The sequence below is a fragment of the Zosterops lateralis genome, assembly GCF_965231275.1.
Source record: "Zosterops lateralis genome assembly, chromosome: 6".
Lineage (NCBI taxonomy): Eukaryota > Metazoa > Chordata > Aves > Passeriformes > Zosteropidae > Zosterops > Zosterops lateralis.
Window position 1 is genome coordinate 54,170,518 of NC_139761.1, and position 26,591 is coordinate 54,197,108.

Genomic DNA, 26,591 nt, shown 5'->3' on the forward strand with positions numbered 1-26,591 from the left:
TCTTTGGAGCAATGTTTTATTGATGTTACCCCCACAGCAGGATCCAGCCAACCCCCACAGCACAGTCCCAAACAAATTCCAGCAGTGTTGGGATTTAGAGCCTGCATCTGGAATAGTCACACAACCTTTCTGTGTTATTATGGGAATCCTGTGCTAGGCTTGGATAGCAGTCTGGGATCTGGAAGTTTGGTGGTGCTGCTGAGATGGAAATGGGCCTTGGCTGCCAAGGGAAGGGATTCTCAGAGCACTGGGATTAGGTTTAGTGGTTCCCCCTTGGATTTCAGGGATGAGTGTCCATGCCTGGTGTCCCTCCCTAACCCCCTGGCCCAGGAGAAGGCACGGAGCTCTCCGGGGCAGCCCGAGGAAGAGGCAAACAGGGCTGCTACTGAGCTTCCTGCAGGGCATGCTGAATACATGATTAAAATGTAAAACCTGGAATTTGCCAGACTGCCATCCCACTGAAGGCAGAGCTGGAGCCATCTGTTCCCTCTGCCTGATTCTGGGCATACCTTCCTCCCCCTGCTCTTGGGAAATGGAACAGGGATGGCAAAATTCCACTGGGTCAAGCTCTGCCTCTGCCCTGTTCTTCCCCCTGCCCGAGTGCCTGGAGTTTGGGACAGGAAGGAATTAAGGGGAAAAAATATGCTGCCAGTCCTATAAGATGGTCTCCAGCAGCATGTTGTCCGGGTGGAATGCAGGATTCTCCCTGGCTATTCCCTGTGGAGGCACCAGACCAGGGTCTGGCCCACGCCAGTCATGCTGACCACACGGTAGCCGAGGCTCTCCAGCTTGTCCAGGACCATGCGCGGAGCGTCGTTCACGTAGTACTCAGAGCTGCACTCGGGAAAGATGGGAGTAAGGTGAGCTGGGGGAGGAGGAGATGGGAGTTTCCTGGTGGAAGTGAGCCTGCCTCGCTCCTGATCCCTGTAAGGCCAGCGGCAACACCTGGCACAGGTGTGTGTGACACAGAGCCTTGGTTAACCCCAGGGAAGGCACAACCCAAGGTGCCAAACCATGGGAATCCTGTCCAGGAGGGAAGGATCAGGTTGAATGGGAATGGGGCTCAGAGGGGCTGGTGTCTAGAGCCACGTACTGCTCGGTAACTGGGCTGACACTGCAGCAGAGAGTTCACAGGTACACACAGTGAGTATGTTTTTAACATACCTGGGAATACATGGAGGAGGAGAGGAATGATTCAGGTGCTTCTAAGGAATGAAATCCCAACGTTCTGCCTATGTCAGAGCATGTCTGTGAGATGGGTGGACTTGAGAGATTGTTGCAATTTGGGGATTGGAACAAGGTGCTGCTTTCAGGAAGGTGGGAAACCTTTGGAAAGCCAGTAGTCATCCATCCTGCACGGAGGTGCCAGGCAAGGTGGAGGCCAGGCTCCACTGTTCCAGCATTGCCTAGAAGCTGATACTGGGATCCTTGTCCAGCTCTGATTCCCCGTTGGTTTGTGCTGGCTCTATGCTTGGAGCAGAAGCTGTCCCACATTCCTACCCCTCAAGCCCAGAAGCTCGAAGGCTGTGACACTGCTCTCCAGTGAAGGGATCACGCACAGGCTGTGCTGAATTGGGTGGGGACAGCTGAGCTGAGGTGAGTGGGACTTTGGCACTGGATGTGCCAGCCTCTCCTTTGACATGATTTTTGGGATAAGGCCCAGAGCAGCTCAGCTGTAGCTGACTTGGCAGTGCCGGATAAGTGGATAATGATGGGCTGCAGGATCACTGGGGATCCTGTTTGGGCACCTGAACAAAGCCTCTCCTGCTTTTTCCTCCTAATAATGATAAAAAAAAGATCCAAAAGCCTTTCTAAAGCTGCCCCTACTTGGATTTTGGAGCTATGCTGGAGCTGGGAGTGCTTTAAAGCACAAAATAACCCAAGATGTGAGAGATTTTCCAGTTTCTCAAGACAGACCGTACTTGGCTGTAATTATAGATGTGGTGTAAAGATAATATGCATTATTATAAGTGTCTTTGAAGTCTGTTCTTTCTCCAGGAGGGTTGCTACATACCCTTCAGATTCGCAGTGGGAGCTGGTAAATATTATTCCCATTATTCAGAGGATGTAACAGAGGCTGGGATTTGTAGGAACCTAAAAAATGGGATAGCTGAGCTAAAAGCAGGAGGGAAGAGTTCCTAGGGCTTTATCCCAGCTGTGTGTTGAGGGAAATAAGGATTGCACACCGTGGGTATCGGATATGCTGTCGTCTCCATGTGCATCCAGTCGGGATGGAGGGGCTGGGATACCTGCCAAGCCTTTTCATCCAGGTAAACCCCACCCCACCCCTTGCCCCAAGGGCTTTGACCCCGAGTGAGAGGGCAGGGACCACATCCCTGCTCCCCACATCTTGTGGGACTTAATGAGGGGCCATGTGTCTGTGCAGAGCTGTGGAACAGGATCCATGCACTCCCTCATTACAGGGATTTCAGCCTTCACCTCTGCATCCCAGTTTCCCAGCAGGTCTGTGCTGCTCAGGCTTTTCCTTCAGGCTTAGGTCATGGCTAAAGCTTTGGGGCCCAAGGTGGTACAGGAAGGCGGTTTGCAGCATCCATAGCCAGGCTCTGCTCATGAAGGAATTGGGAATGGAAAATCCTGCTCAGCCACGGTGCCGATCCTGGAGCTCCCAGCCCTGGTTGGGACTCTGGAGGAGGCGGGCGGGCTTGCCCCGCTGGCACGTGGCCGTGCTCTCGGGGGTGCCAGCGGCCACATTCCAGCCTGGGGACTTTCCCCACTGCCTGTTGCTCAGGCACACACGGAGAGGACGTGCCGTGCCGCAGGGATGTGCCGCGGGGACACAGCGGAGCTCCAGCTGGGACACAGGCCGTGCCAAGGAGCAGGTGGGGCAAGAGGAGCTCAAAACGCTCCGGGCCACAGGGAGGAGAAGAAAGGTGGTGAATCCACCAGGGAGATCCCATAGGAAGCTCATATCCCTTCTCCAAAACAAGCAGCAGGTGGAACTTCTGTTCCTTACAGTGCTGTGGCTCCCCCGCCTGCTGGAGCAGGCACCACAGAGGCTTTTATCTGTTTTTGCCTTCCTTTCCCACCTGAATCCCAGGGATCCTTGCCCAACTCTCTTAGGGTCCAGCTCCTCCTTGGAGCCTGTTGTGCTTCTCCCCGCTCTGTTGTCTCCCATCCCGTTGCGTAACTGCGGGCTCCGCACGGCGGGTGGCAGCACGACGCTGGCGCTGCTGCCAATCCCTGCCCACCCACGGGCTTGGAAATAGCAGCACGGAGACGGATCGGCCCGGCAAACCCCCCGGGAATTCAGCTGGGATGGAGGGGGGGACCCTCAATACTTATGTTTTATCTCCTTACTATTAAAATTTCCCACCCCACTCAGATTTTTAACACTGCAGCAGCTGAGGATCCAGCCCTTGGTGTTGGCCAGGCTGGTGCTGAGTAGGAGGGTTTTCCCAGCTCCATGGATGGAAGCTTGGGAACGTTTGGGATGAGATGCACCTTCTGTTTTAGTGCCTCATCTTTCTCCTCCTCCTCCTTTTCCTCCTTCTCCTACTCCATGGCACATGAGATATAGCAGGAATCGAGCTGCTCTTCTCTGTCAAGTTCTTTTGCATTTGGGAGTTTGTTTTGCTTTGCCATTGTGGTTTTTTTTTTTTTTTTTTTTTTTTTTTTTTTTTTCCCATGGAAAACCAAGAAGTGGGATATTAAGTGAGGAAATAAAGGGAAAAAAACCGTGGCCCAACCATGAGGAAGAGCCTGGTCACATCTCTGAGTGGCACTTGGTCAAAGGCTGGGGTCAAACTCGGTGTGGGCAGAGGTGGGGACACGGAGAAGTGTCAAATATCCATGGCTTGGGAACATGCTGGGGGGGAGTTGGAATCAGGGGCACACAATGAGAAGAGCTCCAACCCTAAGGCTCAGCTGCTCATGGAAAAGATTTGTGAGCTGTTGGGAAGGGCTGGCTCAGGTAAAAACCTCGAGCTGCACTGGAGAGCGGGATGGGATGGACAGACAGAGCGCAGCTGGGAGGGACAGGATGGACAGAACTGGGTGAACATTCCGGGTGTCTCTGCACCAAGAAAGGCCACAGGCAGAGCAAGGCAGGGATGGCATTGAGAGAGGGAAAGGGGGGTTCAGGTGCTAAAACAGGTCAGAGCAAGGGAAAAAAAGAAACAAGTGAAATATCAGGCAGCATTTTCTCATTAACAGGACACATGCTAGTCCCAGGATTAACTGTACAGCTAGAAGGTGCTGTGAGGAATTCCAGGAGTGAAAATGTTCTGCATCTCTTGGGAAAACAAGGAAAGGAGGACTTACAAATTGTTCCCCAGCATGGTCCTCTTTTTGGCCCCCAGGACACTCATCAGGTGGGGATCTGAGTTCTCGTCGCCCACCATGGTGGGCCCAGCCTCCTGTGGGACAGGCACAGAGTGGTGAGTGACACATGGTGGCACAGCCATCCCCCTGTTCCCAGCACAGCTCCAGTGAGAGCCCTTGAGGAAGGGAACTGCCATCCTGGGAGGGGCCCTCAGTCCCAGCCACTGCCAGGAAGGTGCTGTTGCTGACCCATGCAAGGCCAGGATGGGAAGTTTCCAGCCTTAGCTCGATGCCAAATTCCACGCTGGAAATGTTTGCTTTGCCCCTTTAGTAAAGAGCAGAGTTTCCAAAGTCTCTGGAGGGCAGACTGAACCCTACTGCTCCAGGCTGTTCCCTGTTCCATGCCATGATCCATGTGCCCCTTCCTGTACCTCATCCATAATCACTCAATCAACTGGTACTATCCCAAATGCCACTGCCAGCAGATGCTTTGGTGCTGCAGCATCCCCACACATCCCCATTCCCAATCCACTGCTGCTTCCTTGGGGACATCTCCAGTGGCAGCAGTAGCAGGGTCCATCACAACTCCCTCCCTTTGCCCATTTGCTCTTTTCACTGTTCTGCTTCCTGCCCCAAACCACAGCGGCAGATCCAGGCTTTGGGAGGGATGATTGTTGGGAAAAGGGAAACCCCAGATAAACACACAGAGCTCCTACAGAGTCCTGCAGGATGTGGGTGCTGCCAGTGCCAGGGGGTAACGTTTGCTTTGTGGTTTTATCTGATAGTGACAGCCAGCAATCCCACCAGTGCTCCCGGTGGGGATCCCAACCAGAGATCCCAACCACTGCCCGGCTCCTGTCAGCCCCAGCCATGCCCACTCACTCCCTTGGCCGCGTTTTCCACCCTGGAACGGCTGTTTGGGGACGAGGGAAAACCAGCTGCGAGGACAAGTGGAGCCTTCCCTTTGGCGTCCGTGGGATCCCGCCGCAAGTTTCCCAAGTGAGTGGCTGTTTGGGACGGGAGAATTTGGGGGCAGCAGAGCTGGGGCGGGGGCAGCGAGGGCTCTCACGGAGTTGTGCCGGACACCCCACACCGGCCACCGGGCACAGCCTGAGGGTCCCCCAGATCTGCATTGCTCCCCGACCCCGCAGCAGCAGCAGCAGGGCCAGCTCATCCCGGGATCGCAGCGGGGCACCGGAGGCACCGGTGAGGTCGCACGGCGGGTTGAACGGGTGTCACCGCTCGCCCCGGTCGGTCCCTGCTCGCCCCCCGGAATTGCCCACCCCCGGGGGTCCCGCCGGGACTCACCAGGCGGGTTTGGGTGCTAACCAGCAGGTACGGCATCTCCGCTCCGCCGCTCCCGCCGCCGCTCCAGGGGGACCGTGCCCGGGGCCGCCCCCGGTCCCGCCCCGCCACCACCGCCCCGGGCACTGCCGGGGTAAAGGCCCCCAAAGGGGTCGAGGGGCAGCCAGGGGGCTCCGACGGGTCCCTCGGGATCCTGGCGCTGCCGTCCCAACAAGGGATGAGTGGGAGGTGGAAGGTGATGCAGCAGGAGGGGACAGGGGACAGAGAGTGAAGAGCAGGGAGAAGATTGACCAGGAGATGATGGACTGGGAAACAAAGGACAGGAGATGATGAGCAGGGAAAGGATGGACCAGGAGATGAGATGCAGGGACGTGGAGGACAGGGAGATGTAGGACAGGATGACGAGCAGAGAGGCAATGAACAAGGAGATGATGGACAGGAGATGATGGATAAGGGAGACGAAGAAAACGGAAATTAAAAGCAGGGAGATAAAGGACCAGGAAATAACAGCAGGGAGATGAGGACTGGGAGATGATGGAGCAGGAGCCAGGCAGGTGGGGAGCTGTGGGCCCTGCAGAGCATTCCCACTCCCACCCTGCAGTCTGACCATTCTCCTGAAGGAGAATGTCCAGCATTACCAACATTTTTTGTTGGTAAAACAAATTTGTTTTTCTACTGGCTGTTATTATCTGGGAACACAGGGGGTTTAAATCCCTTCATAATATGAGAAGTCCCGTTTCCTCAGAGGAGCTGCATATCCATTATTATTAATGTGTTATTAATTGTTAATGTTGTTGTTGTTGTTACATATATAATTATTACTGGTGCTGTTAATTGTTATTATTGACATTGTCATTGACCCGTTGGTTGGGTTTGGTGAGATATAAGAAACCCCAGAGGCTGATGGTCTCTTCCTAAAGCATGTCCCACAAATTCCAGTGTGTCCATTTGGAGTTCTCTGTGGGATACCTCCCCCTCACAGGTTAAACATCAGCTTGTTTTGATCATCCCCATCCTCAGCAGAGCCTCTTCCCCAAGTCCTGGAACAGCTGGAATGTTTGCTCATTGCTCTCCTGTCTCAGTGCAAACCTGTTGCCCAATGAGCCAAGGGCACATTTCACCCAGTAGGGTTGGATTTTGACAGAATTCCCATAATCTGTGACCCCTCTGGACCTCTGCTGGGCACGTGTGGTCTGTGGTTACACAGGGAATAACATGGATAGGAAATCCAGACCTTTCCAGAAATTGAAGGAAAACTAGCCAGGGTTCTGGCAGCCTGCCCAGCTCTGGGTCTGACTCTCATGTGGCACTTTCCTGGGGAAAAAAGATAGTAAGGAAAAAAGAGGGAAATGAGAGCAGAGCTATACATAACATTTTAATATTGAATTTCTTGAAGAGATACCGAGATCTGGGAGGCAGCCGGAGCGCTGATGGATCTCATCCATCATCCCAAAGCAGCTTATCACCCTCTGGCTCCGAGCTGGCTGCTCCCAGCTCTCCTTGGACTGGACTGGCTCGGAATTGCTCCCAATAATCCACATAAAGGGAAGCAGAAGGTTCTTTGGCTCTGGCCAAATCCTGCTGTCACCCAGGAGCAGGGAGCACATAAAGGGTTTGGCTTTCCCTCTCCTGACTGGCACCTTTTCCTAAGGAATCCTTTGGCTCTTCCAGAAAAAAGGTTTTTCTAGTTTCAGCGATTCTGGGATAAAGAAGTTCTTAGCGGGAAAATCCCACCAGGGATGTAATCCCCCACCACATTTCCTGTAAAAGGGAGAATTTCAACCTCAAATATTTGGGACGATTGTTTGGCTTTTACTGTCTCCTTCGCCTATTCCACCTAAAAGCCATTATTTCATGCCAAAACCTGTGCTCTGTGGGTGTCTCTGTGCCCACAATCGCACAGCCGTGCCCAACTCCCTCACTACAACAACCCTGCCCCACCCAGCTCCTTTGGGCACCCCAAATTCCCATTTTTTTGTCCCTCGCTGTTGGAAGCTGACTACAAAACCCAGCGGCGTTTCCACCCACGTGTGAGACGCCCACAGAGCGCCGGGCTGTGGGAGACACCCTCCCGGCCTGTCCCCTCACACCGGGCCAAGGTGTCGCCACCCCAGCACAGCCGCCCAGCTGACAGCAGGTGCAGAGCCGGCGGTCTCGGAGGGCTTTTCCCGGGACATTGGGTGGATTCAGCGCCCGGGGTCGGGCGGTGACACCCGCGGAGGGCGGCGCGGCTCCAGGGCCAGCTCCGTGTCCCCTCCCCGTCCCGATGTCGCCACCACAGTGGGCGTGGCCCCGCTGCCCCGCGCCGCGATGACGTCACACGCACACAGCCCCGCCCATTGTCACCTCCCCGTTACGTCATCGCGCCGCGCCGCGGGCGGTGCCGCGCGCCCCGAGCGGCCATGGCGCTGCCGGTGGGGGAGCCGGGCCGGGCCGGGCCCCGGCTGGGGATGGCGCTGGGGCTGGCGGCGGGCGCCGGCCTCTGCCTCGGCGTGCTCTGGGCCATGCGCCGCCGCTCCCAGGAGACCGAGAGGCCGCCGCGCCACGGTACCAGCGGGGTCGGGCGGCGGGGAAGCCGCGTGGGGATGGGGGGAATGGGGTTGGAGTATCGGCAGTGGGGATGGGATAGGGAGGAGTGTGGCTAGAGCTGGCGTTGGATAGAGGAGACGAGGCTGGAATAGGGAAAGTGGGATTGGGAAAGGAAGGATGGGGGAAATGGGGCTGGAGTAGGGGAGAATAGGGATTGAATGTGGGGAATGATATGAAGTGGGGCTGGAATAGGGGAGAATGGGGCCGGGATAGGGGGAAGTGAGTTTGGGGTGTTGGGCTTTTAGAGGTGCTGATTCAGAGCCCTGAACTTGCTGGGTTTCATCCATGTCTGTGCAAAACTTCGGGAACAGAAAGTGAAACAGTGTTTTTCACAGTGATCATGGAATAATGGAATCCTGGAATGTTTTGGGTGGGAACGGACCTTAAAGCTCATCCAGTCCTACCCCTGCTTTGGACAAAGACACCTTCCGCTATCCCAGGTTGCTCCAAGCCTTGTCCAGCCTGGCCTTGGACACTTCCAGGGATCCAGGGGCAGCCACAGCTTCTCTGGGCAACCTGTGCCAGGGCCTCAGCACCTTCACAGGGAAAGATTCCTTCCCAATATCCCATCTAAATCTTCCCTTTTCTAGATTGGAGTTGTTCCCCTGTGACCTGTCACTCCAGGCCCTTGTAAAGAGTCTCTTTCCATTTTTTCTTCAGGCTCCTTCAGGCTCTGGAAAGGGGCAGTTGGGTCACCCCAGAGCCTTCACTTTTCCAGGCCCAACAATCCCAATTCTCCCAGCAGAGCTGCTCCATCTCTCTGATCCCTTTGCTGTCCCTATCAGGATCAAGCCTCATATCCCCTGCCAACAGAGCTGTGGCCAGCTTTCCCTCCCCCTGGAATCCTTTCCTGCTGGGATCTAACGGGCTCGTTGTGCTCTGGTGCAGGCCAGGCCATGTCCGGAGCGCTGATCCCGGCGGATGCGGGCGACGGAGCCGTGTCCAGCCTCCTGCTGAGGCAGGACGAGCAGCTGGAGGTGCTGGAGCGCCTGGACTTTGTGGTGAGGAACGTGGTGGAGCTGAGGAAGGAGGTGGAGGAGCTGCGGAACAGCCTCCAGCACCTGGCGGTGGAGATCGTGGGGGAAGTCAGGTACGGCCCCTCCTCCTCCTGGGCTCGGAGCTCTCCCTCCCTGCCATGGCAAAACAGCCACAGGATCCCGGGATCTGGGAATGCCTGGGCTGGGAGGGTCCTCAAAGCCCACCCACCCATGGGCAGGGACACCTTCTGGTATCCCAGGTTGCTCCAAGCCCTGGCCAACCTGGAACGCTTCGAAGGGATGGAGCAGCCACAGCTTGTCTGGGAAATCCATTCCAGTGCTGCACCACCCTCAGAGGGAAAGAAAGGTTCATTCCCTATATCCAACCTAAATTTCCCCTCTACCAGTCTGAACCCACTCTGTCACTCCAGTTCCTGATGCAGAGGCTGGAAGAACATTACATCTGTGGATTCTATATGGATTCTATGTGGATTTTATATGGATTGTCCATGGAGGAGGATTTGCTGTAGAATACAACGTTAGCTCCATTTGAGTTTTTATAAACAAGAATAAACTACCTTGTGGATTGTTTGCATATAAAGGGAATTGGGTGGAGTCTGCTGGAGAGAAGAAGGGGAATGTCAGACATTTCACTGCCAAATATTTATTTCACTGTCAAATATTTATTTCTCTTTCTTTCCCTCCAGGACCCACCTGGAAGAAACCCAGCGCATGACTCGCCGGAAAAAGCTCCCCTTCTGCAGGGACAGAAGTGACTCCACAGGCTCCAGCTCCATTTATTTCACAGCCAGCTCAGGAAATGCCAACACAGATGATGGAGAGAGTGAAGGGGGGTAAGCAGAACCACTGGGACAGATGTTTTTGGGGATTTGGTGCCACATCTGGGCAGTTTAGAACGTAAAGAAGGGATTTTTCTTCTCCTACAACCTGTTATAATTTGCTTTTATTACAGGAAGCGTGTTACTGCCAGGGCCAGACTGAAAGATCTGCAATTAACCTGACTTTTAGAGAAAGGAAAAATAAAATTGAGGGGTTTTAAAGAAATAATTTGATTAGGGAACCTTGCAGAAGGAAGGGAGGTACAAGTTCAGCCTGGCAATGGAGCGAGAGAGTTTGGAAATCAAATTTCCAGACAATACGTATTGTATTAAAATGATCAAATCATTGAATCAGCGACTATCCTGAGGTGAAAGGGACCCAGGAGGATAATCTTAAGTCCAAATACTGGCCCTGCACATGACAGAAAAGTTATATGTGGTGTAAGAATGTCATTAAAAATGGCAATGTAGCTGCAGGTTTAGACAAGTAACAGGTTTTCCTGCACCTGTAATAGCTGATTTTCTGAGGAAATGCTGCTCTTTTTGTGCCTGAATCTGACCACTTTTGTAGCTTTTGGGGTATGGAAGTGTATCCCAAAACAAGTGGTGTTGCTGTATATGTTTTCCCAGAGTAGCTGGGATGAAATGTCATTTAAAGAGGGATTTTAGAGCTGTGGGAGCATTTCAGGGGGAATTTGGGCAGCCAAATGACCTGGGGGCTGGTGCCAGCTGGCATTTCAGCAGGGATTTGTCCTCCCAGGACAAAGGACAGGGATCTGTGACTGCCCTAAACTCGTGTTTATCTCTAATAACTGGAGCTGGTGAGGCAGCAGGGAGCTGCTGTGATCTCACTGGGTTTGTAGAGCTTCATTCAGCTCAAGTGGGTGTTGGAATGAGAGGGAAATTAGGGAGGGGAGTGATTCATGGTGGTGTAATAGGTTACGAGGCTGCAGAATAGATTTTAGAACTGTGGAGTTGGTTCTGAAGGCAGGACTTGAGTATTTGGGTAACAGGAGATGCACTGAGTCACCAGGGGGACAATGGTTTGTGTAAAGCTGCTGGAAAAGGGGGTTTTGCCCACACATCCCAGCTCTGGCTGTCCTCAGATCACAGAAAATTGTGAGTTGTGACCGAGGCCAAGAGTTCAGAGTTACAGAAAAGGCACCTCCTGAGGGGACAGGAGTGTATTTTACTGCAAAACCTCGTTAATTTATTGGGAATCCAGTGGTGGTTGGTGGATTCCTTACAACTTAAAAATTAACGTCTGTAGTTAGCTGTAATGACCAGTGTGGGGATTGGTGGATTAGCTGCTCTCACCTAATTTAAAACTGGAATCTCAGGTAATGCCTCACTCTGGCCCCACACAGAGAAGTATAAAAACATCAGTCAGGTCAGGACCAGCTGCCTGCATGTAGTGTGCAGTGTTGTCTGCTAGGGATGTAGATGTGCTTGAAGAGTAACATTTTCAGGGCAGGAAATGTAAATTTTGGAAAAAACCTTTGAAGTTTTGGAGCAGGCAGTGGGAGGAAGAATGAGCCTGCTGCCAGCAGATGGATTTTAGCTGGGTGTTCCTTGCTGACAGCTGAATTCTTTCAGTGAAATTCAGAACCAAGAACCACCATTTCAGCTTTATTTTGTAAGCCACGGAGGCATGAGCAGCTTCTCCAATTTCAGACCCAATTCCCAAAAGTCTCCCAAGAGTTTTCAGGGAGGTTCTGCTGCTTAATTTCCCTGTGTGGGTTTGGGTTTTGGATTTCTTCACCTCCTCTTTCCATGGCTTCTTTTCCTTCAGGATTGCCATATTAAAGCTTTCCATCATTGTAAGCTCAGGTAGATAGGCTGGTAACACCTAAATCCCTTAATCTCCCTGAAAACTTGGGGTTTCCTTGTTGTTTTGAACTGGCAGAATCTCGTAGAGGCTGTCTGGCAGAAAACATGGTTGTTTCTTCAGCTGAAGGACTGAAAAATCATGGCAGCTGTCAGTAAAATGTTGGGGGTTAGGGTGGGGAAATCGGGGAATTTGAGGAGTTTGTGTTTAATTCCTGGAAATGAGGTGGTCTAGAGAACTAATAATGTCATTAATATTAAGAAATGTAAATAAGGGAGGGTTTTAATCTGAGACAGCCGTGCCAGTGTCACCTACCTTGTGTGGGTGCATTATCCATTAATTCAGTGTCATCTCCAGCATGGCAGCCTTGCTTTCCTCCCTTTGCAGTGTGAGGCTGGTGCTTTATTTCTTGCCTTAAAATATTTCAGGACAACACGATGGGGTTTTGAATGTCTGGGTGAGGGTTGGAGGCTGTGGTGAGGGAGCAGAGGGGGGAATTCTTAAAAATTAAGGATGGTTCTTGGGAAGCTCTGATAGCCAAATGTGTCTTGTTATCTGTGTGTGGGTAAAGCCCTGTCACTGCCTCCTTCAGATAGGGGCTGTGGTCACTTATCTGTGTCCCCAGACAAAGGCAGGGCCACAGGGCTGTCCCTGGGGGGAGGAATCAGCCAGGAACAGAAGGAAGGACAACTGGTGCCCCTAGGGTGCAGGGAACTCAATTCCAGGAGAACTGCTGAAGTTCTCTTGGGCAGTTATTGACTTAAATCAGCAAAATCTCTGTGTTCAAATGCATGTTTTGAAATGACTGGCTGATTTGTGCCTGTTCTGTAGTTAAGAGTTGGCAGGTAAAAGTGAGGGGCCCAGATACTCTTGTTTGAAAAGGAGTCAGCTCTCTAAGTAGACTCCCTCCTGCTGTGCTACCACTGTGTAACGCTGGTTTAAATTTTAAATTCCCAGCTTGGGTGCTGGGGGAGCTTAATTTTCACCATTTTTAGGAGCTTTGACCTGAGCTTTACAGGATCACTGGAGTTGGGAGAGACCTCCAAAGTCATGGAGTCCCACCAGCATCTCCATAATCCCTCATGTCCTGGTTTGTTTGACTGCTTCAGCTGCTGATCATTCCCTGGGTTTTTGCATGTGTGGTGACCTCTTGCTGGATTCCTTGCTCATGGGACATGGTCCTGGTGGTTTTCTTGATGTTGTGCAGCTTTCCAGGTGGCAATGGAACCAGGCTGTGTAGTGTTTAATGTTCAGGGTGATGGAGGTGTGAGGTGTTGCCAGGACAGCTGTTGTGCCTGAAATTCCCTGGAACAGGCTGAAACCCTCAGGTTATATTTTGCACAGGGGTTGTTGAAGTTCCCTTTTATCACTTGTATATTTTTTTACCTGCATTGTCCTGGCTCTGGTTTTAGCTGTTTAATTCTCTTTTCCCGAAGTTAGAAGGGCAGAGAGGGAAGAGCTGACAGGGTGTGCAAGAGATGTGAGGACTGTTAGAATCCTAGGATAGTTTGAGTGGGAAGGGACCTTAAAGCTCATCCAGTGCCACTCCCTGCCCTGGGCAGGGACATCTTCCATAGACCAGATTGCTCCAAACTGTTGTCATCTTCATCCTTCAGTTTTCTGAGGGTGATACGAGAAATGAGGTTGTGTGAGACACTTGGGTTGTGCAGTTTTCTCTGGGATAAGCTAAAATACTCTTCCTCTCTTGAGGAATAGCTCCTCAAACTGCTTTGGTGATGTTTTTCCCCCCTGAAGTTACAGCACGGCCAACGCTGAGTCCGACTACGACCGGGAGTCGGAGCAGGAGAGCGATGACGGGGAGGACGACGTGAGCTGTGACACGGTGAAGACGGTGCGCAGGGATTCCCTGGAGCTGGCCCCCGAGGATGAGAGCCCTCTGCTCCTGGATTCCACACTGGAGGAGGGCCTGGGGCAGCTCCTGGAGCAGGCTGACCGCCTGCACAACGGGGATGAGCAGGACAAGAGAGAGGGGTTCCAGCTGCTCCTCAACAACAAGCTGGCGGTAAAGGTGCCTTGTTGTATTTTCCAGCACCAGGGGAGGGGCAGCTTGGATGTCAGGAGGGATTTCTTCACTCCCAAGTCCAACCTGTGACTGATCTCCACCTTGTCATCCAGCCCAGAGCACTGAGTCGTTCCTTGGACACTTCCAGAGATGGGGACCCCACCACCTCCCTGGGCAACCCCTGACCACCCTTTCCAGGAAGAAATTCCTCCTTGGTGTCCAACCTGAACCTGCCCTGGCACAACCTGAGGCCATTTCCTCTTGTCCTATCCCTTGCTCCCTGGGAGCAGAGCCCTATTCTTGCTGGCTGCCCCCTCCTATCAGGGAGTTGTGGAGAGGGAAAAGGTCCCCCCTGAGCCTCCTTTTCTCCAGGCTGAGTCCCCCCAGCTCTGTTTCTTTCCCTGGACATGCTCCATCCCCACCTTCACTGCCTTTCCTGATGTAAGAAGTCCAGAGCTGGGCACAGCACTGGAAGTGCCCCTGCAGTTCCCAGCACAAGGGGACAATCCCTGCCCTCCTCCTGTGGCCACACTGAGTTATAAACTTGCCCTCACTTCCCTCTGCTGTGGTTTCAGTTCCTTTGGAACTGGGGCATTTTTTAAGGCTTAGAAAAGTCCCTGCATGGCTTCAGGTGTGGGTGCCCTTCTCAGGCTTTGCTCCTGACTCTGTCTGTGTTCCCTGCAGTACGCGGGGCAGCAGGAATTCCTGTGGCGCCTGGCGCGGGCACACAGCGACATGTGGGAGCTGACAGAGGATGCAGACGAGAGGAGATCCTACGCCATTGGGGGTAAAGAATTCCCTGCCAGCCCAAAGGAAGGCTGGCACTCGGCTGTGCAACCTCTCCACCTGCCAGCAGGGCCCTGGATTTGTTGGTTTTCCCTAGAATCTGGTTTTTAGGGGAGTGGGAAGCAGTGCTCTAAGCAATTTTCTGTTTAAAAATGGAGCTTTCTAAAAGAGTCTAAATAGACCAAGACCTACTTAGAGCTGGGAAGGTTGCTTCTCAAACCTGTCATCCATTTCTCTGTGATAGTAAAATAAATCATAAAATAAATATAAAATATGCAAGCTTTGGCTGTAGCACACTGGATTCTTTTCTATTGCCAGCATGAGCAGATATAAAAGCAATGCCTAGTTTTAAATATACTTAGGAGAGTCGCTTTAATTTCATTCCCTCCTTCTTGACCAGCTAAAAGGTGTCTGCAAGGTTTTAGGTGAGTCAGAATAGAACAAAAATCATCTTTATTACACTTAAGATGTGCAACAAAAGATACTAATCTAAATAATCAGTTTTGTTTATTATGCTTATAACCAAATAGATTTAGTTAATATTGGAGCTAATATAGTTACTCTTTTCTGGGAATCAGTGGAGCCACTTAAACATGGAATTCTGAGTTTTATGTTGTCCTTTTGGCCATCAATAGATGCTTTTTGAACCTGCCAGAGGATACAATGATGTATGGGATGTTTTCAGGCCAAATGCATTATCACATTAACAAATATATGACTTTTGTGCTGTTCTGTTACTCCGACAGCCTCAGAGGAAGAAACAGGGAGAGAAAGCAACTGAATTTCTTACCTCTGGCTACTTTTTTTTTGTTCCAGGGAAGGAAGAGCTGGAACTTGCCTTGCAGAAATGGGATCAAAGTGCTGAGTGCCACCAGTGGTAAGTGACTTTTTGCTTCTTGCTTTTAAGAAGTGTAGGAGAAGGACCTGGAGGTTCTTGTGAGCTGAGCTGCAGTTAAAAAATAATAAATACAACCCTTCCCCAAACTTACTTGCTGTTACTTGCACTGTGCCACATTGGTGATGTTTTTCCATAAAAAGCCATTTTTAACAGCTTTACTTACTTGGTGTAAGGAATAACTTGACAGACAGTAGGTTTGGTTGTGATGGTAGGAATAAATTTGGGGTTTCTTACACCAATTTAATTATGAATTTCTCTCTGAAGAGTTCTGGAGGAAAAGCTCCCAAGTGGAGCTGCTTTGAGGCAAGAGGGGATGTGTTTGACTTCATCAGCCAGGCCTGGGAGTGTGGTCTTGGTGCTGTGCCAAATTCCCTATTTTCCACTTAATTCTGGAGGAAGGAGATCCATCACTGTTACCAGACAGGCTTTTAGAGTCTCCTGGAAATGTTTTCTGGCACTGCTGGCTCTGCTCTCATCACCCTGCAAGGCCCTTGGCTTGGAAATGAAGGGACACAGCAGTACGTGGCTCTTTTTTATTTAAACAAAGATACTTTATTTATCTGTTCCATGCTAAAAGAAGAGATGATCTGCAGTTCAGCCAGGCAGTTGTGAGCAACATTTCTGCACTGGGTGTCAGGAAGGAGGCAGGAGAGGGGGAGGCCCATGCTCCCATCAGCAGCCTGGATGAGCAGGCTGTGCTTCCAGCTCATGTGTGTGGAATTTTTAAATGTCCTTTATAAAAAAATTACTCCAGAAGAGAGTTTGTGGAGTGGCACAGATAGTTGTGGAGATAAGGAAATGTGCTTTTCTGTGACTCTGGTGAATTCCTCTGGGAATGGTGTTTGTCAGCAGTTGCTCTGAAGAACTGACAACAGTTAAATTAGAATAAAAGGGTGTTTTGTTCTTCTTCAGTGAAAATTACTGGGAAAATAGGTTGCTGAATATCTTTACCAAACAAGATCTATGCTCTTGGAATGAGTAAATTTGCTTGAAGGGTTGTTTTGAACTACTGGCATCTGAATAAATGCCTTCATTATCTTAAACTATATTTCATCTGTTGGTAACAAATTACTGCTCTTAATTAAAGCTTTGATAGGAAGGAGGAATTTGGGAGCAGGAAAATCTCCAGCAGATCGTGGCATTGGGCTCTGTCTGCTGGCTTAACATCTTTGAATGAATTTAGTTGCCAGGGTGAATATTAAAATTTGTGTTTTACAAAGTCAGGTTCTACTCCGATGTCCAAATATGGACAGTTTTGCCTTGGAATTCCAAGTTTGGGACAATTCTTGGCCTCTCAGACCCCTTTCCCAAACAGGGATAAGGCTCCTTCCTGCACAGCTACGTCTTGCTTCCAATTCTCCAGGGCAGCTGGAGGAAGGAAACAGCAGAGCAACATGTGGGAGGTGTGGGATTTCTTGGGAGTGAATATGTAACTGCCTTTATCAGCACACAAATTACTATTTTCTGCCCTGAATAGAACAGGAAATTATTCCCTTCCCAGCTCTGAGGTGGTCACAAGCTGGCTTAATTGCAGTCTTTCTTTATGCTAATTGAAATTATCCTGGAGAGAAAAAAACAGCAGAGGTCTTAAAGCTTTTTTTGCAGTGGATTTGATGCCCCAGCTCTTGGGAGAAGCCATCAGAGAACATTGTTCACATTTATTTAAATTACAGTTTTATTCTGTCATATTTCTCTCTAGTGACTAATTCCCTTGCCTAAGACCCTAATCCTTTATTGCCTTTTATCTCTCACCACCCATGTTGTCTTTCCAATATTCTTCTCCCTCTTCCTTATAGTTTTTCAGACAAAAGTGGACAAATTCAGTGCAGGAGACACAAGCTGTGGCAGTGGCATGGCTTTGTGCTGGTGTGATGGTCCTTTGCATTCTTTCTTCTAGACACAGCAGTCAACATCATCTTTCTCTTTCCCACTGCACCCAAAATGCCTGCTTTAATAGAAGTATTTCCAATTATTTGCTGCCTTTTCACCCAGGCTGTGTGAAGCCTGGTGGTGCAGGTCTCCTGGGCTGCATTTTTTCTGCATGTGCATCATTTCCTGTTGATTTTCTGTTCTATCAGTTGCCTCTTAAAAGTTTGTGGATCATTTCAGATAAAATTGTGCTGGTTTTTGATGATGCTTATTCATTGTCTTTTGTGCTCATTACTTCCTCCTGCTGCCCACGTCATTCCCAGTTTTTGAGGTGCCAAGAAAGACAAGAGGTACTTTGCCTGCAGTTATCATTGCAGTGAATCTTTCTCCCCTCAGTGCCTCGTTGTTGTTCAGTCATCACTGACATTTTAAAGAAACAAAGAAAGAAAATAACTGGGGGAGGGAAGTATTTCTGCTGGGGAATCAGTGCTGGCTGCAACTCCTTTTGGGGTTGGATGGTTGGAAGGATTCGGCAGCAGGAGGAAAAGTGGTTTTTCAGGAGTGACAGGGAGAGCAGTAAGTGTGTGGGGCTGTGTCTGGCCTGGCTTTGGGATCTGCCCAAGCACAGAGGAGAGATCTTTCATGGCTCTGTTGTGGCCATGGAGTGTGGGACAAAGCTCTCCTTGTAGTCATTGCTGTTGGAAGCTGACCGGTCCTGAGGGAGCCATCTCTGGGCACAATGGAGCAGGAATTTAGTCAGGGCTGCACAGACAAGCCAGCCTTGTGCAGAGGGACTGATCTCTGCCCCTGCTGCCCTTGGGAAGTTCCCTTGGGAAATGTGGGAGTTGTGTTGGGCATTAAATGCATTTAGTGCCTAAAGAGTAGATCTGTGTATGGGAAGTGAGGGATTTACAGGGAATGGTCTTAGAGCCTCTCTGCTCCTGACTTACGATTACCTGGTTCTTACCTTGGATTTAGACACCAGAGTCCTTCTCTGCTTTGATTGTCAGAGATCCCTGAGCAGGTAGAATTTCTGTCCATTTAAACTGATTTCTCCATGAGCTGATTTCACCTCTTGAGTAGGATAGAGCAAATTCCCAAGTTCATTTTTGCTTTTAGGAGTGGAGGGGTGGATGGAGCATCAGTGGTTGCACAGACCTTTCAGAAGTGAATTGAGAAACAACTGTGGCCTTTTAGAATTCTCAGCCCATTCCCTGTGGATGTTTGCAGCACAACTGCAAGCTTGAGGGAGCAGTTTTAGGGATCAGGAAGGGAGAGCAAGCTGTGGATTTCCCTTGGCTTCCATTCCTCTTGCTAAAAGTAATACTGGAAGTGCAACAAGAGGGATTTCAGAGAAATCTGAGGAAAAAGCAGGTGCTGTGTCAGGAGCTGTGGTTTGAGTTGGATATTTTGTCCTGGAAATGACGTACTCCCTGCTGAAAGCTGTCGTTGTGGAAGGAATAATAAGCTCCAGCCCCCTTGGAGTTACCCTGTGTGTTATGGAGAAGTGGGATTGGGTTGGATGAGTCTCCAAAACGTGCCCTTTCTTCTGGAGAGTCTGGCAGTTTGGTGGAACATCTTGATCACCAGCCCTTTTCAGTTCTGTGGTTACATCTGGCTGTCTGTGGGCAGATCCTGGATTTTTGAAAAGTCACAGCATATTCCGGATATGCCTGGGAGATGGCTTTAATTTAACAACTGGCAGTGCTTCAGGATTTAACTCCTGCTGCATCACTGCCCAGATCTGTCCAGTTCTGGACTGGATTCTGGATTTATGAGCCAAGCATTTTCTGTTCTGCAGGCAGATTAAACAGGGAATTTGCTGTCAGTGTGATATGGGGCAGGAGCAACTCTAGGAATAGGTGTTTGGAGATAGTTCAGAATGTAGTGGAGGGAAAATAGCATGGAATTAGAGCTGTCTGAATGCATCCCCCTGACATGTCTGCCCTGGAAGGTGAATTCAGAAATGTGAACGTCTAGAATACAGGAGCTCTCCCATATGGATGTTTGTGGCCCGTAAGGAAGGGGGAACATCAGCCTTTCTCACTTTTTCCTTCCATCTTGGCTCCCCTTGGAAAAGCCAAAGCTTTTTTTTCCCAACCTCTTCAGGATCAACTGGTCATTAATTTCAGGTTGAGTCACTGGGAATTCTGCTGTCTCTCCCAAAGTACTAATTCCCAAATAAATTCTTATTTTAATTGTTGGTTGTTGCAGTCTAAATACCTGCCTGCTAATTGCCTATCCCCTTATTCAAGTGCAGGGATTCACATACACCCAGTGCGCAGGAAGGTGAAAAACTGAGAATGTTCATAAAATATTGGGAAAATTCTCTTTGAGGTGGTTAAAAGAGCTGAGAGCTGGCTAGCAGGGCACCCTGACTGTGGAGGGGAGGTGCTGGAGACTCTGTATTCCATGGCAGAGTCCTGCTTCCAGGGAAATCAGAGTGCAGAACCTAAGAAGTCCTTCGCAGTCCTGAGCCTGGGGATTTAAGCTGGAATATCAGGCTCTCTCACCTGGGGGTTCCTGCTTCCACAGAGTTTATTTTCTAATAAATGGAGAAATCCTGAGCTGAGAGTGGGAACTGGTGTGTCAGCAGCTTAATGAGGAATGTGGCTACTAATCAATCAAGGGATATCCTAAGGAAAGCTCTGGATGGATCTGAGTAGGTTACAGCGGATGAAAGTCTCCATAATCATTATTTTTAATCTCTCCTGGTCCTGCACCTCCACAGTGCCTCTGGTGATGCTCATCCCGAGGCATCCCATCGAATGAGCTGGAATGAATGACTCCATCCTGCCAAGCTGAGCAAGCAGGGGAGAGAACAGCAGAAAGCAGAGCCTAAAATCCCAGAAGTGCAGAGCTGTGGGTGTGAAAATCCCTGACAGGCCACTGGCCCTGAACCCAGCAAAGCTGGGTTGGGAAGAATCATCTTTCCTGAGAATACGGTGAAAAACCAGATCAGTTGTCTCTTCCCATATATTTTTTTTAGTTTATTTCATGGCACCAAAATAGGACTGAAATGTAATTTACTGCTGCTTTTATGAGTTTTTCATCAGCATTTCACCAGGCTGTTAAAGAAACCCTGGAATTTATATTTGACGTGAGACAACTGTGTGAGTTATTGTTTAGGAATATTTTACCTCATGATCTTAGAGAATAAGCTTTTTATTGGCTTGTATTTCTCAACCCCTGTCACATTGTGGTTTGGGATGTTTAGTCCAGGCTGGTGTTTGTTGAGAAACAAACTGGAGAAGATCCTAAAAACACTCCATCATCTGCACACAACAGACTGGGGCAGTAGAGCCCCAGCAGCAGGAAAAGATTTTTTTTTTCCAGCTGGCAGGAAAAGATTTCTGTCCCATAATACACTGGTCTGGTAATCCTTGCCATTTCCATGAAAAATAAGAATTTTAGAGCTGATCTCGAGCTTTTCCACAAGAAAGTTAACAAACTAAAGGAAGAGATTTAAGGCAAAATGCTAAATTGTTCAGGAAACGCAATTTTGTGCTATAACTTACACATTGGAAATGGAGCAGTGAGGTGTGAGGGGATTTGTGGGATTTTGTGACTCTGAGGAAAGTGTAATTGGAGATTTAAAGGTCTCCTGACAGATTCTTGCACATCTGCTGTGGTTAATCATCCCGAAGGACACTTTGGGAAATTGATGTTGGTGTCTGTGGCAGTACTGGGGCGTGGGTGTCGGAAATGGGGATTTTTATTTGCTTCTTTCTGCTTTTCAGCTTTAGTTTTTTCAAGAATGAGCCATGTTATTTGTCTGTCTGTTCCACCTGATACTTTTTGAGCCAAATTCGGAGAAGAGATGGAAATGTCCTTCACTCCCAGAACAGGATAAGAGAGGCCAAACTTCCATCTGCATGTTCTGTCCCGCTTGAGAGCTCTCTGAACTGTTGTTTCTTGGGAAGTGATGCAGGGAGGGAGGTTTTGAATCACTGTGACGCAGGGAGGTGAGGTGAGAGGGTGCAAATCCACAGGGAATTAATCTTGAATTTCATGGCTCGTGCAATAACTGCTTTTGCTGGGACCTTGCTTCTCAGGCTCACAACTCACAGTCTCTTACTGGACAAAATTAAATGGCTTTGCACTTTCAACACTGAACATGTGTCATTTTGTTTCCCAGCTGCAGGATGTGGGTAGGTTTTCCAAGTATTTCCCTGGAAGTAGAACCCTGTGTGCTGCAGTTGGGCTGCTGTGTAAGGAGGTCACTGTGCCCTGTAGTGCATTAGAGCTGCTGGTAGTCTGCCTCTTGCTGCAGTAACTTCACTCTGCACTGCTCTGTGTTCAGGCAGAGTTTTCCCTGCTCAGAGAAGCAATTCCAGGTGTGGAAGTGCACTGCTTCTGGTTTTTAGCCATCAGTGCAGTGAGTTTGTGTCACACCCAACCCCTCCGGCTGCCTCATCCTTCGAGCTCATTCCTTCCTGGGTGCTGCATTTTGCTGCTTATGTCTCTTCCCTGTGAGGGATGTGCTGTATTCCTTGTTTTCCCCACTAAGGTGTGAAGCTTTAGACTCCTGGATGGTTTGGGTTGGAAGGAATGTTAAAGCTCATCCCATTCCACCCCTGCCATGGGCAGGGATGCCTTCCATTGTCCCAGGCTGCTCCAAGCCCTATCCAGCCTGGCTTTGAGCACTCGTAGATCTTTCTTCTGGAGCCACAGAGAGCAGGTAAATGTGGATTATGTGTGGATTCAATCCCAGCTGGCTCATGCAGGTGTCTCCCCATGCAGGTTTGCCATCCTTTATGGGCAGATGTCAGAATACGAGAGCATTCCCAAGCGCATCCAGGCTGGATATATTTTCAAGGTGAGTGGCCAGGAGATGCTGGGCTTTCTGTGAGTATCAAACAGCACTCATTTCTGCAGCAGGAAATTGGGAAAATTGGCTCCAGTTCTTCTTAGGGAAGCAGAAGATCTCAGAGATGCCACGAGTGGGTGGTTTGGGGTGAGGAGGCTGGTTCCAGCTGTGCCTTTTGGAGGTGACCAGGCTGACTCTGCAGTTTTACACACTATAATTACAGGGGGAAAAAAAAAAAAAAAAAAAAAAAATCTTGCAAAGAACAGGATGAGACTTAGAGCTTGAAACATGGAATTATTATGTAGTGACAAGATACAGCACCAGCTCATCTGCAGTATGTGCCTGTAAACAGCTCTCACCCTTTCAAGAAGCAATTACTGCTCAAAGAGGGCTTCGTTTGCCTCAGATTCCTTATTTTTCCCTATTATTATTACTATTATTATGATGTCTTGTGGATGTTCCAGGGGAAAAGGATGTACGTGGAACAGGCCACAGATAACTGTTTCCCCATAAGCCTTTGATGCGATCAGTGAGGTTATGGCAAAGCTCTGGAGCAGGAATAAAATGCAGGGCAGTGTGTGTGTGTGTGTGTGTGTGTGTGTGCAGTAATTCCTGTCCCTGAAGCTGGGGAAATGCTGCTTTTCCTTGCTCACTGAATCCACTCTGAGAAAATTTGGGATCTGTAGATGTAATTTTACTGATTGTGACACTTAAATTGTGGATTTCTTCCTTTCCTCTTTCTCCGCCTGCTCTCGTGGGTATTTTATTTGCTTTTGACAAAGATGTGACGTCTGCTGGTGATGTTTTCCCACAGGAACACATTGATAAAGCCATTGCCCTGAAGCCACAGGACCCACAGCTCTACTATCTCCTGGGCAGGTGGTGTTACCAGGTAACAGAGCTTATTTTCACTTCCTGGGCAGGCCTCTGAAGGGTTCAGAGCTCCAACATTGGGTTTTTAGTCACTGCTGGTGGCAAGGGGGTTGAGATGGCAAAGGGTGGGTTAGGAAAAGCCCGAGCTTCAGACGCCTTTCCTGTTCCCAGTGCTTTACTTGGTAAAAAAAACCTTCCTTCCATCCTCTGAGCACACAGGGATGTGGTCAGGGCTATCTGAGGAGCTTCTGCTCACAGTGCTGGTGTGTGATGTGTTGCCTGTGTCCCTCTGCCCCTGCCACACACAGAATTGGAGGCACTGGAAACACGTGCCAGCTGCTTTATGCTTCCTGACAGGGAAAAGCTTGGAGTCAGATGCCATCAATCAGATTTAGAGCCAGAAAAAGGAAATAAAAATCTGCAGTGACTGTTGCTGTTCCATTAGTGCCGTTGGAAAGCACTTTGTTGGGAATGGAGCCATGGTGCAGAGATTGTAACTGGGATAATTGACAGTGGGAATTACAGAGCAGCCCAGAGCTGAACTGCTGGGAGCTCCTGGCTCTTTTCCTGTGTGGAAATGCTCACCCTGGAGCTGCTGAAGCTGGGGAATTAAACCACAGATGGAGAAGTATGGTAGTGCTTTATCTAGTCTGCACTGTTAGAATTATACAGGATTAAACAAGGGAGGTGATGGAGTCCCCATCCCTGGAAGTGTTCAGAGAATGCTTGGAGATGGCACTTAGTGCTCTGGGCTGGGTGACAAGGTGAGGGTTGTCACAGGTTGGTCTCTAGGGGCTAGGAGGGTTTTTCCAACTTAAATGATCCCGTGATTATCTGGTGGGAAGGCTTCAGCCTGTCTCTCCCAAGGAATCTCAGGGTGGAGGGAGCAGGTTCATGTGGAAAGTTTAGGCTGGGAGAAGAGAGGAGACTGGGAGAGGTGGAGACTGGTGTGGCTGCAGCATGGCAGGTTGGGATTTGGGGCCATCCAAATCCCAGGTGCATGGAACTGCAAAAACTGACTTGGGACAAGGGAAAGCAAATCAGGTTGAATTCTGTGGCTGGACTTGGGTACTCCATTGGAATATTCCAACACTGCCAAGGGGTTTGGCTTCCTTCTGGGTGCAGGAGCAGCTCCCAGGGACTGGGCAGGCCCTTGTTCCTGTGCTGGTGTGGGATGGATGGGCCAGGTTGCCCTTTTCTCTGTGCAGGTTGCCCACCTGGGCTGGCTGGAGAAGAGGACTGTGTCGGCGCTGTTCGAGGTGCCCCCGACGGCCACGGTGCAGGACGCGCTCCAGAACTTCCTACGGGTAAGGACATCTGGGAATCTGCCAGGAAAGGGCATCACTGACCTGCACAGCTCACAGGGATGGCACTGAGGTGCTTGGATCCTCCCTGGTGCTTCCCCATGGCCTGGAACTGGGTGGAAGGAAAGCTGGTGAGAGGAAAAGTTATGAAGCATCTGTTCCAGAATAGCCAGACTAAAGAATGGAATGTTGAAAATGTCAGAATAACATCCCAAAGTATTGGGAATTGGTTTGGGGGGGAGTGGGTTGGTTTTCCTTTCTAAGGCTGCACAGTGATTCCTTGCTCAGTACTGGATATATCTGGGCTGTGCTTCCACAGTCTGGGAGCTTGGAGCTCCTCCCTGAGAATATTTTACCTAAAGCCTGGCTGACATTTCCATTTGAAAATTTTGCAGACAACTGCTTGAAGGTTTCAGGGGCATAGTGCTTTATGTATTTATTAGGATTCTCCTTCCTGCCATCCAGTTTTTTTTCCTTTAAAAGTTGCCATGAATCTGATGTAAGAATTAACTGTGTCCTTGCATATCTTAATGTCTGCTCTTCCCTGTCACACCCTCCTGTTCCTGTAGGTCGAGGAGCTGAGCCCAGGGTTTTCCAAAGCAGGAAGAGTTTACATTGCCAAGGTAACCACTCACTTCTTGTTTGTTCAGCGGGTAAGAAATACTTGCATTAAAAATCACCTTCAGCTGTAAAGTGCTGACCATGGAAAATACTGCATGCAGGAGCAGGATTTTAAAGGATGATATTTCCTTTTGTCTTTTAAATCTTCCTAGGCCAAATCACCTCATGCAGAGGCTTTACAGTTCAGGGGTTTTGCCTTTGAGTCGCCCATTGAAGCATCCCTGGTTTTTAACAGATGAAATTTTGTATAAAGCAGGAATGGTGACTTGGTGGCCATGGGCTGGAGGTTTAATCCTTCCCCACCACAACTTCTGTGGTGATACAGCCAGGAAATCATGTGGAGAGGTAAAGGATAAAATATTTCTCTTTCCCTGTCCAGCAGGGGAGTCTTGAGCCCTCTTGCCGAGGCGTTTTTAGCACCCACTTCCTTTTCCTGAGTGTATTTCATGGTCTCCAAAGACCTCCAAGACTCTCTGGGCACCCAAAATCCTCCTGTTCCCAGAGAGATCACAGTGCCTCAGCTGCTGGTCACATGGAGAATATTTCATATGTGTTTTGGGACCTGAGACTCCTGTAGATAATATTTATGACATTTTCAACAGGCTGGGGAGTGATGTGCTCCCAGGAAAGAGGTTTTGTGGAGAAAATGGTGTGAGGAAGAGCAACTGAAAATAGCAACTGAAAATCAAAGTAGAGCTTTGAAAAGGGTGAAAACTACAAAGATACCTTAAAATGTCCAAGCAAAACCCAATCTCCTTCCCCAAAATGAAAAGGAGTCAAATACATTTAGTATTCCAAGACCTGGTGGTGCTTCTGAGGCCTTGTGGCTGAGAGATACTGCAGGAAATGCCAGTGCAAAGGGTTAAGAGGCAGAAACAACTCTTTTTAGCAGTTTCCCAGTTCCATTTACTGCCTGTTTTTCCCACTTAACCCTTGTCCCGTTGCCATTTTCCCTTCCCAGTGCTACAGGGACCTTGGGGACACCTCGGCGGCAGTGCTGTGGATGGACCTCGCCTCAGAGCTGCCAGGGAACACCAAAGAGGTAACACTCAGCAGGGAGCAAAAACAGATCCTGCCCCTCTGCTCTGCTCCTCTGAGATCCCGGCTGGATCACTGCACCCACAGGGAGGACAGGGAGCAAATCCAGAGGAGGGACAACAAGTTGGTTGGAGGGATGGAGCACCTCTGCCGTGAGGGAAGGGCTGAGAGGGTTGGGATTGTTCAGCCTGGAGTCAAGAAGCTTCGTGTTTCCCCAGTTGTGGCCTTCCAGTGACAGGAAAGAGGGAGAGAGGCAATTTACAAGGGTCTGGAATGACAGGAAAAGGGGGAATGGCTTCAAACTGACAGAGATTATGCTTGGATCAGGTATTAGGAGGAAATTCTTCCCTGTGAGAGTGGGGAGGCTCTGGCACAGGGAAGCTGTGGCTGCCCCATCCCTGGAAGTGTCCAAGGCCAGGTTGGACAGGGTTTGGAGCAACCTGGACTAGTGAAAGGTGTCCCTGCCCAGGAACTGGATGAGCTTTAAGGTCCTTTTTAACCCAAACCATTCCAAGACTCTACGATAAGCTTAAAAGCTGGTTTGGGGTTG

The 26,591-nt window shown here is 49.7% G+C and overlaps 2 protein-coding genes across 4 annotated transcripts in view; one reads left to right on the forward strand and one right to left on the reverse strand.

The window, feature by feature from the left end:
* Positions 1–5,711, reverse strand: GCHFR (GTP cyclohydrolase I feedback regulator). Its single transcript, XM_083863388.1, has 3 exons — positions 5,590–5,711; positions 4,282–4,376; positions 1–834 (listed from the first exon to the last, which is right to left on the reverse strand). The coding sequence occupies exons 1-3, from the start codon at positions 5,623–5,625 to the stop codon at positions 711–713; spliced, it is 255 nt and encodes an 84-aa protein (XP_083719514.1). The 5' UTR covers positions 5,626–5,711; the 3' UTR covers positions 1–710.
* The window catches only part of RMDN3 (regulator of microtubule dynamics 3), a 23,878-nt gene continuing 1,624 nt past the window's right edge, over positions 4,338–26,591 (forward strand). Inside the window, exons 1-12 of one of the 3 annotated variants that reach the window (XM_083863387.1) lie at positions 4,338–4,397; positions 5,067–5,280; positions 9,064–9,265; positions 9,860–10,006; positions 13,575–13,848; positions 14,527–14,629; positions 15,445–15,505; positions 22,139–22,214; positions 23,020–23,097; positions 24,287–24,385; positions 24,952–25,005; positions 25,965–26,045. In XM_083863387.1, the coding sequence (XP_083719513.1) occupies positions 9,072–9,265; positions 9,860–10,006; positions 13,575–13,848; positions 14,527–14,629; positions 15,445–15,505; positions 22,139–22,214; positions 23,020–23,097; positions 24,287–24,385; positions 24,952–25,005; positions 25,965–26,045 (1,167 nt within the window). In that variant the 5' untranslated portion in view covers positions 4,338–4,397; positions 5,067–5,280; positions 9,064–9,071. Of the gene's footprint in view, positions 4,398–5,066; positions 5,281–7,964; positions 8,134–9,063; positions 9,266–9,859; positions 10,007–13,574; positions 13,849–14,526; positions 14,630–15,444; positions 15,506–22,138; positions 22,215–23,019; positions 23,098–24,286; positions 24,386–24,951; positions 25,006–25,964; positions 26,046–26,591 lie in introns of those variants that run through there. The other 2 variants (XM_083863385.1, XM_083863386.1) reach the window with 2 other exon arrangements.

Bases quoted from the DNA above. Each gene is read 5' to 3' on its own strand.
- GCHFR (XM_083863388.1), bottom strand. From the start codon at position 5,625: ATGCCGTACCTGCTGGTTAGCACCCAAACCCGCCTG. The intron at 4,377-5,589 runs GTGAGTCCCGGC...CCTGTCCCACAG, and splicing joins TTAGCACCCAAACCCGCCTG to GAGGCTGGGCCCACCATGGT. The intron at 835-4,281 runs GTAAGTCCTCCT...TCCCGAGTGCAG, and splicing joins ACCATGCTGGGGAACAATTT to CTCTGAGTACTACGTGAACG.